Consider the following 15,091-nt stretch of genomic DNA (forward strand, 5'->3'; position numbering starts at 1 on the left):
GTTACCTCAGGTGAGGATTCTACTGCTGCTCTGGGTGAAACAAGATGGAGTCTCATCTATCTTTTCCCTTTGTAATACCATGAGTTCCTGATTGTTACCTCAGGTGAGGGATTCTTACTGCTGCTCTGGGTGAAACAAGATGCGGCGTCTCTTCTATCTTTTCCCTTTATAATACAATGAGTTCCTGATTGTTACCTCAGGTGAGGGATTCTTACTGCTGCTCTGGGTGAAACAAGATGCGGAGTCTCATCTATCTTTTCCCTTTGTAATACCATGAGTTCCTGATTGTTACCTCAGGTGAGGGATTCTTACTGCTGCTCTGGGTGAAACAAGATGCGGAGTCTCTTCTATCTTTTCCCTTTATAATACAATGAGTTGCTGATTGTTACATCAGGTGAGGGATTCTTACTGCTGCTCTGGGTGAAACAAGATGCGGAGTCTCTTCTATCTTTTCCCTTTATAATACAATGAGTTCCTGATTGTTACCTCAGGTGAGGGATTCTTACTGCTGCTCTGGGTGAAACAGGATGCGGAGTCTCATCTATCTTTTCCCTTTGTAATACCATGAGTTCCTGATTGTTATCTCAGGTGAGGGATTCTTACTGCTGCTCTGGGTGAAACAGGATGCGGAGTCTCATCTATCTTTTCCCTTTGTAATACCATGAGTTCCTGATTGTTACCTCAGGTGAGGGATTCTTACTGCTGCTCTGGGTGAAACAGGATGCGGAGTCTCATCTATCTTTTCCCTTTGTAATACCATGAGTTCCTGATTGTTACCTCAGGTGAGGGATTCTTACTGCTGCTCTGGGTGAAACAAGATGCGGAGTCTCATCTATCTTTTCCCTTTGTAATACAATGAGTTGCCGGTTGTTATCCCAGGTAAGTCTGGGGAGGTGGGCTTTGTACATGTCTCTGTATGTAATGCATGGTTGATATACAAGTCTGTGGTAATCTGTAACATGCTATATGATGGATAATATTTCTTTCACTCTCTTTCTCTTACATTAATTCATAGGTTCATAGATGTGTACTAGGCTAATGGCTGTGTTACACCTTAGACTACTCCCTGATGGCCCTCATTCCAGTTCTACTCTGCACACGAACCTTCACTTTCAGTTTTCTCACCTTACTCTAGTCATCTGCCATTCCCAACATTTTTCTTTTCTCTACCTCCACCACTCGTCTACCTTTATATATTCTCCACTCCACCCCATTCCCCCATCTATTTTTCCTACCTCTGTAAACTCTGTATTCTTCTATACTCCCTGCTGATTTTCCTTTCCCAACTCCCAGCTCCTTTTTCCTTTCTGTTGTACTCTTTCTTTTCATACTCCTTTCACCTTTACTTCATCCATCTGCTCCTTTCATCTCACAGCTTGATCTTATCAGTTCGTCCGGTCTTCCTTTATTTTTGGCATTAAATCATAGCGCTACTTTTAAATTTGCTTAGTTATTCTAAAATTGTAAAATATTCTCATCACGTATTTAAATATTTTTTTCTTTAAATATTATGCTATTAGTATTTTCTATATTTTTTATGTAATGAACTTTTTTTTTTTTTACTTTTGGAGCTTTTTCCCCTCAGGACAGTACTGAAAAGGGATTTTGTACGACTCACTTGGACTATCCCAGTTAACTGACATGCATGCATAAATAAATTAATTAGTACAGTGTTGATAACCATGCTTTCATTATGTATGCACAGGTGAGAACTCTGGCTGTCATTATGTGTAGCTGTACCCTCAAGTCTCTCCATTATTCAGTGACCTAGATGGGACATAACTGGGAAAGGGATAGCATTAATTTCAGAGTTTAGTTTAATGTGACCCATGGCTTTTTATTTTGTCAGATTGTCAAATTTTCAGAAACTCGAACTTCATATGGTTGAGACCATATGTTCGGTTTTCTGAAAATTCAAATTAATCAAAACAATAAAAATCTATATTTTTGCAGGGGGGAAGCACCCCTGCACCTAGACCCCCTGCAAATTATATATACCATCTCCAAGAACATCATACACAGTGGAGAAAAGGGCAAAGTCCCCGATCCCCACTGCATCATGATCTCCATACAAATGCTTCAAGTTTTCAGAAAGTCAAACATATGGTCTTGACCAAAAGTTTCCAAAAATGCAGCCATCTAACGTAACCCTACCCAGATTGCCAAAAGAAACATCAACTCTTTTGAATATGTCTGGGAGGGGAAAACAGGGACAAGACTGCATTTCCTCTTTATCCACTGCCCATCTGCTTGTACAAGGACATTCCTGAAGTATCATTGGTTTTCTTGTTGATTGTCTGTTGTGTCACCAGAACATAATGGTTTTTGGTGATTTAAAGGGATGTATCAAAAGATTTCCTGTGCAATATGAGGGGAATTGGGTTTGTTAGGGTGGTTACTTTAGCAACTCATTGTCTTGGACATACTCTTGACTTGTTTTTCCTCTTTGATCTGAGAGCACATATCTGGTGGCAGAAACGATCTCCGGTCTGATTACTTCCAGGTCAAGTTTGTTCTGGTACTTCATTGTTTTACTTCTCCTAACCTTCACCTGTTGGAGTGCTGTAATTAGATTTCTCTACTTTTTTATCACCACTATATCCACTTCTTCTGGAGAAGAGTGTTAGATGTCCACAGGAGTCAGTCTTTGATTATAACAAGCCACTGTCTTCTACTCTGTACTTGTTGAGTCCATCTAATTTGTGTATTGTTCTCCTCAAGGCACATGATCCATGGAATGACTTTGAGCTGCAGGCTCTGTGATGGAAGAACAGAGATTTGAACATGTTAGGCATGCTGGATTTTGGAGTAACAGGTTGTGCAGCCCAACCAGCCTTGCAGGCCAGAGAAATTTTACTTTCTTAACAGTCTAAGCAGTTGACTCAGTATTTTGCTGACAAAGTGCACCATTAATTCAGCACTGCCTCTTGTAGTACCGTCCATTTTGTATTAATGGAGACTGAGAAGGACTTTCTTTCTGTCTTTCTTTATTTTGTTTTACATTTGTCGACCAAGTTAGTCCGACTGAGCTAAATAGCCCCTTTTCAGTGGAGGCCCGGGGAAAAAAGCTCCAATAGATTATACAAAAAATTAAGCATAAGCAAATAACAGTATAATCAGAAGAATAGAAAAATCTTGAATGTAAACATTAACAAGTTAATGAAAATAAATCATGCTCTTGGATGGATTTTTTTTGTTTTTGATTATGATATGCATTTGTTTGTGCAAGTTATACCGTCTACCCTGCAACTTTTGAAATGAATACTTATTCTGGGTCCAGTTACTAATCAGAATTTGAAGTCCTCTTTGACATCCGTAGTTTTTATGTGTTTCTGAAAAAGGCCTTGGTTATCCCACTCTCAAAAAAAGTAATTGTAATACTTTAATCTTTTATCTTATCTCTTTCGGTACTTTTCCGTTATTGGGGCAACAGGCTAAATGTGCGCTTGATGTGAAGTCACCACTGCCTAGTATTTTTTTGGGTTTACATTTGTCGTCTTCCTCCCCCTAGTATTGCTTTTCTGACAAGTCAGCAGTGGTCACTTCAGTGTTCTGTTGTGTCTTGAAATTTGGCTTTGCGGTCACAGAACACTTGCTGTTTCCTCGCAAGTCCCTGCTGCCTATACAGGCAGTTGTAGAATGATCCCCGGTTAAGTGATACAGAGGGTGTGAAAGACCGACGTTAATTTCTGGGGAAAAAAAGGAAGTGCTCCTCTTTCCAACCATCAGCTGATTTGTAAGCCTCATTGTGCTGGGAGGCCTGTCTGTCAACGTGCACACACTGTGAATGGGGAGATCTGAGGTCAGTGCTGCTTCTGCTGTTTAATAATAATTGCAGTTGGGATACAATCTCTTAGCACAGGGCGGTGACTTTATTCCCTTACAAAGCAACTGATGGTTGGAAAGAGGAGCACTTCCTTATTTTCTCACAAAATAATGTCAGTCAATCACACTCTAGCTACGAATTACCCGGGAATCTTGCTACAGTTTCACGGCGCATAGAAAATAAAGAGCGAGCAGTGGTAACAAAAGGTGAAAGGCCCAGAAAATTAGGGTTTAGACAAACTGAATTCAGTACAAAGAAAGGGCTGGATCTGACAAATGTTTGCATTGCTCAAATCTGCAAACTTGAAAAAAAAAACATTTTGATTTTACTCAGTAACACAACTTGGCTGCATTGCAATTTCAAGGCTAGGTCTATCCATCCATGCGCCTTACAACTGTTGTCCCAGTAATGGAAAGGTACCCTCTTTCTTGTATGCCTGTCTTTGGCAAAGTCATAGAAAACGTAATTTATGCACAGGATTGCTTTTAACAGCACATTGGTTCATGAAGCCCATTCATGTGTACTCTGTGCACTCGTCATAGTACTGAGAGTACCATTACTAGTTAATGAAGTCCATATGTCTCGACAATTGTGTTTTACTCTATACTGGTCCTGCTTCATCTTTCTGCAGCATCTAACACTGGAAGTTGTAAAATCCTCACTGAGCATTTACACTTACTCTGATTTATTCTCCACTATCCTTGACTAGGTTGCCTCCTGTACCCAGAGGCATACCTTTCAACTTCTTAGCACACGAAATCTGGACAAAGCCTAAAATGATGGGGGAACAAAGAACAAAAATAGGGACATATTTTAAATATTGCTGCTATAAACTTAGAACATTGCTAGAATAACGGAATATGTGTTAGCATGCATTTGTCTGAAGGACATGAACTCTGAAACTCAAATGTGCAGCCTTATTTAGTTACATCAATCCTCAGTGATTTGCCAGAAAAATCCACAAGTCTTCAGCATGATAACAAAGATCTGGGGATGCCTGGACATAGACCTATTTGCCTCTCCTCACAACTACCAACTGCAAAGATTCTGCACAAGGACTTATCACAAGCAAGCATGGAAAGTGGATGCTCCTATCTTTCAACTGAAAAAATCTAACAGTATATGCCTTTCTTCCTCTGCCTCTCCTCCCCAAGGTACTCCTCAAGGTCAAACAAGAGAAACTAAAAATGATACTGATTGCCCCAGACTGGCCCCGCCAGCACTGGTACCCAATCCTAAAGAGCTTGTCTCACAGCCTAGCCTGGACATTACTACAAATTCCTCACTTGTTGACTCAACAAGACAGCCAGATACTGCACAGCCAGCTCAAAACCGTAAACCTGGCGGCATGGCAGATAATATAGCCTCTCAAGACACACCTCTTTCTAAAGCAGTAATGGATGTTATTTTGGAGGCCAGGAGTCCTAGCACCAGAAAATATTATGCAGACAAATGGAAGAGATTCTGTGCTTGGAACCAAGCACAAGGCATTGACATGGTTGTTCCAAATATTCCTTAGATTTTACAGTACTTAACTGAGATGCTGGATAAAGGCCTTTCCTTTTCATCAATTAAAATTCATGCCTCTGCCATTTCAGCTCATTACAATACAGAACCACCTATTTTTTCTCCTCCGTTATCGAGGCAGTACCTCAAAGTGGCCAAAAACATAAGACCTCCAAGGAGAGCACCATTACCTGCATGGGACCTCAACTATGTCTTGGAAAAACTCACATTGCCTCCGTTTGAGCCAGCCTGTGCAGCTGACATAAAATTCTTATCCTGGAAAGCCGCTCTGCTTGTAGCAATAACCTCCACTAGAAGTGTCTCAGAGTTACAGGCAAATGGCTGTGGAACCTTTTATCATTTTCCATCCTGACAGGGTTTCGCTAAGGACAAACCCTACATTTATGCCTAAGGTAGTGTCCAGTGTGGCCCTTATCCAAACAATTCATTTGCCTACTTTTTATCCAAACCCGCAGAATAAAGGTGAGAGAATTCTTCATTCTTTGGGCATTCACAGACAGCTACGCTTCTACTTGGACAGAACTAAAGCTTTCAGAAAGACTGATCAACTTCTAGTGGCATATGCTGCAGCATCACAAGGAAAGCCTATCTCAAAGCAGACTATTTCAAAGTGGATAGGCCATTGCATTCATTTCTGCTATTCACAGCATGGCAAATCAGTGCCTAAAGGGCATTAGGCCACATTCAACTAAAGCAGCAGCCACTTCAGCAACCTTCCTCAGAGGAGTACCAACCAAAGACATCTTAGAGGCTGCAACTTGGAGTTCAGTGCATACCTTTACAAAGCACCATCATCTACCTCTCTACTCTAAATCCAGTGCAGGCTTTGCCACTGCAGTTATGCAGGGCCTTATAGCCTCACCTAATCCTATTTAGCTCCAGCCTCCCAACCTTAGATTTGGGATTTAACCCAACTGTAATGACTGCAAGAGTGAAACATGATGAACATAGTACAGTTGTGTACCTACCATAAATGTAGATGTTCGGGTGTATTCACTGTTGCAGTCCAGGTTACCCTCCCACCATTCCCCTTTCTTCCTTGCTGGGACCTAACTGTACTTTCCTACTCTATACAACCTATGTGGTGTATTTGCTTGTAGATGAAGGAAAATTTGTTTTTTGTGCATGCATGCTTATTGGCATAATTTAGCCTACCATTTTAGGGGCACCTGACATCTGGGGCAAGAAAAACTGAAGAAAATGGCATCGGCTGCTTCTTATATACCCCTGGTGCACTGACGTCAGGGAAGAGGCGACAGCAACCGGCGCTGGACCTAGACTTTGGCACTCAGGCCGACTGCGGGTAGCCTGCCAGCAGGATAACCCAACTGTAATGACTGCAACAGTGAATACACTCGAACATTTACATTTATGGTAGGTACACAACTGTACTTTACTGCTATGTTTTGGAGATTGCACTGGCTTATTGTTTACTTTTTTCTCTTTTTTTGCAATTTTTGTATTTTTTTCCCATTTGGTTTGGTTCTGTCTTACATGAAGGTGTTAAAAGTTCCTTACTGCTCCCTGCACTCCAGCCTTTGCACCGTGGCAAAATGGAGTTACCATCAGTGAAAAGTGAAAGTAAAACAGTAAAGTACTTAAGTACAGAACTTAGGTTATGTGTTTTTTTTGGCGTAAGGTCTTAGATACAAATGATAAACCATTACTTCACTTTTAGTGTAGTTTTTTAGTTGCTTCCCCAATACCTTTCTCCTAGCTATTATTTGTACCAGTTCAGCTTTCATACCAACCCTTCTTGAATTGTATTATCCACCTCCCCCAACACAGTTTCTCCTTACCAGTGATCCTGTACTCATGTTTTTGGCTGGCAGCCCCTTCCCTTCTTGGAAAACAGTCCCTTATCAGCCACATATATTAGGGCTGGGGTTTACTTGGGAGTTGTATAAGAGGGCTTCACGTCATCATCCTCATTGTAGCTAGTCAGAGTGTCTGTTTAGATTGTATAATGTGTCATGGTGCTTAGCTTGTGTGTGTAAAGTGCTTACTTCTCACACTTACAGTACATGTCCATCAAACTCCCACCTTTCATGTGATATCTTTGTTATGTACAGGGATCCACTCTACCACCAGAGGTCATGCAATGTACATTAGAATCCCATCACCCCTCCCTCTGTCCTTCCATGATAAGAAAGAAGGTCAGCTGCCATTTTTTTCTGTCCCCCTCAATTGATCCTTCCATTGCTTCAGACATTTATCCAATTTGAGATCATTGGTGGAACACATGGGGGTTACTTAACCTCTGTGCCATAGGTCCAGTAGACTTCAAGTTTTAGTTTTTATATATAGAGATTACAAATTGTAATTGACAAAAGGTAATGTCAGTTCGAAAATCAGGTTGGATTTTAAGGGACGTGAAACTTTTTTGCAGATTGTTATGATACATTTTTTGAAGGGGAAGGACATACTATTCTAAGAATTAAAATAAAAGGAAGTAAGCTAAAACAAAATAAATTAAGTACTGAGTAAACTGCATGCTGACCTAGTGGAATAAGAATGTCTCTGAAAAGCTACTACTTTATGATGATTTTTTTTTTTTGTAGGAGAGTACATTCTGATGGGATGTGGAGGACTTATGATGCTGGTCGGCTTTTGCGGATGTTGTGGTGCGGTGCAGGAGTCCCAGTGTTTACTTGGAACAGTAAGTCAGGAGAACAAAGTAGCCGTCATATTAATGTTGATGTTTTTGGAAAAAAAATGTTAAGGCATTAAAACTGTTTCTGTAGCAAATATTCTGTGTCTGTCAATGACTAAGAGCCAGTTTTAATGTAACAGTCCTCAGTATGGTAATGGTTGTGTAATTGTAATTCAGTAAGAATAAAATCAGTTAACCAGTTAGCAGTTCAGAGACAACATACCACATATAATGCAAGATAATCATTCTCCTTAAAACATGAACATGTATTTTCCTTCATTGTGTTCGTTTAATTTTTCTTTGAATTGGAATAGATATTGCAGTGCAGTAATCAGAGCAGAAAAATTATTCCATATGATTGTGGCAGCTTAAGAAAAAGATTTTTCACAGATGACCAATCGTACCTCTCAACTGTCCAGATTTTTGCAGAACATCCAAACTTTATTGCTGAAACTTTATTTTGCTACTGTGCTTTGGGAATGCTTTTACTGTTAACTTTAACTCTACTGAGTCTTTTTTCTTTGCTATTTTCTACCGTACTACTGGTTTACCGTCATGCCCTCTTTCTGTTTGCTAGCCAATTTCTTCTCCATCCACTGGAGTGAGACCTGACTAATAGGGGACAATTACTGTATCACTGAGGCAGCCATCAATGGTAGTTTTGTTTTTTCTATCTTGTGGCTGTACCTCTGTGCAAATGCCGGCTAACAAGCTTAGCGTTAGGCATCAGTTATCACTTCATGCAGTGATGTAAACATCCAGGACATTTCTGCACCCTAGGAACTAGCACTCCTCGCCGCTGTTATGGGATGTGCAGTCAACCTGCAATTCATCAGTGAAAACATGCACCCCCAGCATGTACTCCACAACCTCACCCAGAGGAGAGATAATCTGACTAAGTTACATATATGCCCACCTCCATGCTGACTCCAACAGACAAAAAGCTATTACACCTGATTGAAAATCAGATGATCGCATGTACCACCTTTTGTTAGTCTGAGAGCACAGTACGGTGGAAATTGGGGAATTTGCCCTTTCCCCACTGTATTACAGTATCAGAGTTGGTATATATTATTAGGGGTGGGGGTGAAGGGCGGGCCTGTGCACCTACAAAAACACATTTTAAAGTTTTGTATTTTTTTCATTGGTTGGTGATTAACAAGTTGTGTTTGATTACTTGCCATTCAGTAAGCTGAATTTTCAATGGATAGTCTTACAGAGCAGCCTATTTGTCCCTAGAGGAGTGGTTCCAGCCAGAAACTTGTAGTCTATTGGCCATTTTGGGTCAATTCCTAACTCTTTTCAGCCCCCTGTAATAAGGCCCGCTTTTTCGCTTGTATTCAACTCAGCACCGTAGTTCTACAAGCAGCAGAGAGCAAAAGAGTGACTTTTTCCTGATTTAAGTATTTTTTTCTGGCTTTTTGATTATTTACTGCTTAGCGACTGCATTTTCGCCTGTTTATACAGCTCTGCATTTTATTTAAACTGTTTTTGTGTTGATTAACTGTTTTGCACTTTTAAAAAGTTATTTGTTGCTTAATTTTACCTTTAGGCTAACAAACTCAAGTGCGCTAGCCGTTTAAAAGCATTTATAGCATTTACTGTCTGTTTTTCCTCTGTTTTCTGCAAAAAAGACAAAAACAAACAAAAAAAATCTTGTTTTCCCGCCTTACTGAACTAGAATAGTCCAGTCTTCAGAGTTTGCTGATCTCTGGGCTTTGTCTTGGTTCCTGTGCTATTCCATATCCTTATTTGGATAAAAGGAAGCGTCTTTGTTCAACAGTGGGAGTGGGGAGCACTGAGCAGCCTATTTGTCCCTAGAGGAGTGGTTCCAGCCAGAAACTTGTAGTCTATTGGCCATTTTGGGTCAATTCCTAGCTCTTTTCAGCCACCTGTAATAAAGCCCGCTTTAGCGTGCTTTTGCGTGATTTAGTGTGGAGTTGCCCATAGAGCACCATCGGGCAGCGCCGGTTAAACTATTTCTGGCTCCGTAAAGTCTGCTCTTCAATTTTTCCCTTAGAAGTTCTCTAGTTGCAATCTAAACAGTCTATTCTCTATCTCAAAAGCTCAGCACTTGCTCCTAAAGCATTTTTATATAGGTAAAGTACTTATATACTAAACAAAGTACTACATTAGCCTAGAATCCCCTTGAGTACCCATTTCCCTATAGGTCCCTTCTGACTCAGTTACACAGCAAACTTTTTCACATTTTCTAGCATGTCGAAGGGTCAGTTGCTAGCATCCTCTCCTGTTCAGCTGGTGAATCTGGGCATCTTGAGGCAATGTTACAATTGCCTCATGTACACAGACAACCCACTCCTTCTCCCACAAAACACAAATACATGTGAGAGATGCAACTATATAGCCAAACTGGAGGCTGAGCTCTCTCAACTCAGGACTGGCAAGACCAGACAGGAGGAGAAGGAAACCACGCACACCACAAACCCAGTTTCACATAGAACTATCACAACTGCAAAACAAACACATAAACACACAAAGACATACTTGGAGGCACTGATCAAAAATCTACCAAAACTACAGAGGCCTCCAAAGCAGACAGCCAAGCAACTGCCACCTCAAGACATAAGACATGCAACACATAGTTCTCAAAGTCAGTGTGCTAAACAGTCACAGCCCTTAAGGCCAAACACAATTCCAGACACACTTATTATAGGTGACTCCATAGTCAGGCACACTGACATCCCACTCACCAGACTGAACAAGGAAAAGATCACAGTAAGCTGCCTGTCAGGCGCTAGAATCCGCCACATAACACAAGCACTCAGGTCACTCCACAGCAAGTACAAGTATGACTCAGTCATTGTCCATGCCGGTGTGAACGACCTGAGACATACCTCCCTGGACTACATGAAAAGAGACATAGAGGAGCTCTCAGATTATGTAGCCCAGGCCGGTATGACCCTGACCCTGAGCAGTATCCTACCCTCACCAAGAATGATGCCACAATACAGAGACAAAATGATCAGCTTTAATAATTGGCTTAATTACTGGTGTCATTCTAAGGGGATCAATGTCTGTCTGCCTGGGATGACATGCTTGACAAGCCACGCTGCGCAAGGGACGGCTTGCACCTGTCACCCTGGGCTTCCGGATATTGGCAAAGGCTCTTGCCACCCCATAGTGCTTTTAGGCAAGGCTCAAATGATAAACCTACCACCCTAGAAAACAAAAATGGAGAAAAACTAAGGGTAATACTGCTCAATGCCAGAAGTCTAAACCTCAAGATGCACGCCCTCGAAGCCCTCCTCAGTATGGAGAACATCGATGTCTGTGCTGTGACTGAAACCTGGTTCAAGGCTCCTGAGAGCACCCCAGCACTATCAGGTTATACCTCATATCATGCGTTCCAGCCCCAAAATCTGGACCAAACCACAAAAGGAGGGGGAGTATCCATATTCATAAAGGATACCCACACCTCCAGGTTAGTGGCACCGCACGAAGCATCGGAGACCATCCAGGTGCAATTAACCATAGGTAAAACTGCCCTACAGTTTGTAGCATGCTACAGACCACCCTCTCAAACTCAGGAAACCCACACAGCCTTCCTGAAGACACTGGAGAGTATGAATGTCTCTCCAAACACCATCATATTGGGTGACTTGAACTACCCAAACATAGACTGGGAACATTACTCAAGCCCCAACACCCTAGCCCAAAGGTTCCTGGAGTTCATAAACTCAAATGCTATGGAACAACTAGTCACCATTCCCACAAGAGGAGAAAATATACTAGACCTGATCATCACAAACATGGGGACAAAATGCTCCACACCGGAAGTATATCCCTCATTGGTGAGATCAGACCATAAATTAATCTCACTGGGATCCACATCCCGCCCCCAACCCCAGCAAAAAAGACCACAGTGAAGAACTTCTCAAAAGCAAACTTCACACTTCTTAAGACTGGAGTGGTATCCTTCAAGGCCCTGAGCCAGTGGAAACCACAACCCACGCTGCTGAAACCCTTACAAATGCCTTCTACGAGCACCTCCAGGAATGTATGGATCAAGCAATCTCTAATAAAATCAAGACCCTTTCCACCAAAGGCAGGCGCCCAGTCTGGTGGACCCCAGCCATAAACAAACTCTACAACAAGAGGAGAAAGCTACTACATGACAGAGCAAAATCCCTAAAAGGGAAGGCATCTCTGATCACTACTAGCAAAAAACTACGATCACTCATAAAATCATCCAAGGCCAACTTTGAGAGAAAAATCGCTAATGACACAAAAGACAATCATAAGGCCTTCTTTAGCTATGTTAGAAACCTGGGTGGAAACTCCCAGATATGCTCAGAATTAGTCCAAAATGATACAAAAATCACTGAACCCACAGACATTGCCAACATACTGGCAGACAGGTTCAGTGCAAATTTCTCTCCCTCCCCAAAAAGGAGAAATATCTATCCCACCAGAGTCTAGCCTCCCAAACATCTCAGATGCCCAGGTGAGAGCTGCTCTCTCTAAAGCAAAAAACACAGCATCAATGGGACCGGATGGTGTCCCCGGCTGTGTGCTACATGAACTCAATGAGGAACTAAACCCACACATAAGGCTGCTGTTTAATCTTAGCCTTACTACAGGATACGTACCAAAAGAATGGCGTACGGCAACTGTGGTCCCACTCCACAAAGGCGGTGCTTCTACAGACCCTGGAAATTACCGCCCCATAAGCTTGACGAGCCTTGTCTGCAAAGCTATGGAGAGGATCATAATGGAATTCATAAATAAAGACATTGGGGACCTACAGACACTGGATCCTACCCAATTTGGCTTTGTCAAGGGCAGATCCTGCCTCTTGAACTTGGTCGACTTTTTCGAAACAGTCACTAAGGCAATTGATGAGGGTAAGGCAGTTCACACAGCCTACCTTGACCTAGCAAAAGCATTCGACACAATACCCCACGCGGGCATCATAGTAAAGCTCACCAACTTAGATGTAAACCCATATGTCACAAGATGGGTTGCAAACTGGCTCAAGGACAGAACCCACAGGGTTAGAGTTGCTGGTGCCATGTCAGACTCTAAGCCGGTCACGAGCGGTGTCCCACAGGGCTCAGTCCTGGGCCCCCTCTTGTTCGGCATTTATTTTTCTGAAGTGCAGGCAAACATAGGGGGATTGTGGCTGACAAAATTTGCAGATGACTGCAAACTGGGCACCATAATTGACACTCCATCAGACACAGACATCCTCCAGAGAGGTCTCATAGAAATGGATAACTGGTGCCAGAGTCATGGCCTTAAGCTAAATGCCAAAAAATATATAGTCATACCCTTTGGGAAAAACAAGGTAACCCCTAATTACCACATAGGTGGTAATCCATTAAACACGGAAGACGTTATCAGGGACTTGGGGACCCAAGTTGACAGTAACCTCTCTTTTGACACTCACATTGCCAAAGTGGTTAGGAAGACCTTCTACATTGCCCACCTGATCATGAAGGGATTCACATCCAGATCAGGAGAGGTCATTGTACCCCTGTACTCTTCACTTATCAGACCAATGATTGAGTACAGTGCCCCATTCGGAATGTACCTTACCCAACACCTGCAGCAGTTGGAAAGACCCCAAAAGTTCCTCACCAAAAGGATAAAGGGGCTCAAACATATGTCATACGCTGCCCGACTGAAGAAACTCCAGCTCTATTCAGTCGCATACCGTCTGCTCAGAGGTGATCTGTGCCTGACATACAAGGCCATGTCCAACCCGGAATTAATGGACATGCTCCACCTCAAAAAATCCAAATCCACCAGAGCCACGAGAGCAAGAGACTTAAACCTCAACACGGATATAAATAGGACGTACTGGAGGGACAGATTCATCACCCAGAGACTCCCTACACTATGGAACAGAATCCCAGTCCATGTGAGGCAGAGCCCCTCACTGACTCTGTTCAAGAGAAATCTTGACGAGTGGATGGGAGATCGAATCATCTCTGTGTCACTGCTGGACAGAGGCACAGCAAACTAATGGGTATAGTATTCTCATCCTAAGGGGTGGTAAAAGCCACACACACTCTGGCTAGGCTTATAAATGCCCTAGGGCAGATAGCCTAGTATGAACCTATGAACCTATGAACATATAGAAGCAGGTATAACAAACATTCCGATGAATAACAACAGTTAAATATCAAAAATTGTAATCTGAAATATGTATAGCAAAACAATATCAGGATGTGCAATGTGAATATTAATCCAAGATCTAACCTTGTGTTTTATATAGAAAACATAAGACTAATTGTGTGATTTTTTTTTTCTTAGATGATTTCCAGAGTAGGAACATCAACTCACACAAATGGTCTTTTGTGGTAACCATGCATTATATGAGTTCACAATTCTTTCTAGTACTTTATTTTTCTTGGTAGTGTCTCATTCCATGAATTTACATTGTGACAGGTTTGAGCACCAAGCCCTCCAGAGCTTTCCTGCCATCAAAGAGGGTGCTCTTCTGTGGATTTCAGAGGATTAATGGTCGGTTTGTGCTGTTCCGTTGTTGGGCAGATAAGTTCCTTTTGGGGAAGAACCTTCCACTTTTGAATATTTATTGTTCAATTGCACTTTCCTGACTAGGAAAGTTATTTTTCTACTAGGAGTTTGTCTTTTAAAAGACTGTCTGAAGACTTAAATGTACTTGTAAATGGGAGTGCACTTTTTTCCTGTCAATTTAAAATTTGCTCAGAATTGTTGAAAACCTCTTTTCCCTGGAAAAGTTGTTGTTGTTTAACTTTTTGTGGGCTGGTAAAGTGTATTAAAGTGCTTTTTACCATGTTTTATGTGGAAAAAGTAACTTTTTGCAACTTTAAATTATTACTGCCTTGCACTGCTTGTATTTCCTGGGAAAGATCCACCATTTTCGGATTGACTATGGAACAAACTACCAGTCCTACAGGTCCTCCTTCCAGCTAGAAAAATAAAAAGTTAAGCAAACACCCTTTGCCATGACAGCAGGCTAGCAATTTACTTCTGCCACAGGTGGTTGACTCTGTTGTGGCTATAGTTTGTTCTGCCAACCACTCATCTTGTACCGTAGAACCCTCTGGTGTAGTACCTACAGCCAATGTAGACCA

General features: G+C 41.8%; 1 protein-coding gene across 1 annotated transcript in view; it reads left to right on the top strand.

The window, feature by feature from the left end:
• TSPAN2 (tetraspanin 2) overlaps positions 1-15,091 on the top strand; it is a 977,937-nt gene that overhangs the window by 629,972 nt on the left and 332,874 nt on the right. The window contains exon 3 of the mRNA XM_044076441.1: positions 7,915-8,012. Coding sequence (XP_043932376.1) covers positions 7,915-8,012 — 98 coding nt within the window. The remainder of the gene's footprint in view (positions 1-7,914; positions 8,013-15,091) is intronic.

This window comes from Protopterus annectens, chromosome 7.part0 (assembly GCF_019279795.1).
Source record: "Protopterus annectens isolate FY-2018-M chromosome 7.part0, PAN1.0, whole genome shotgun sequence".
Lineage (NCBI taxonomy): Eukaryota > Metazoa > Chordata > Ceratodontiformes > Protopteridae > Protopterus > Protopterus annectens.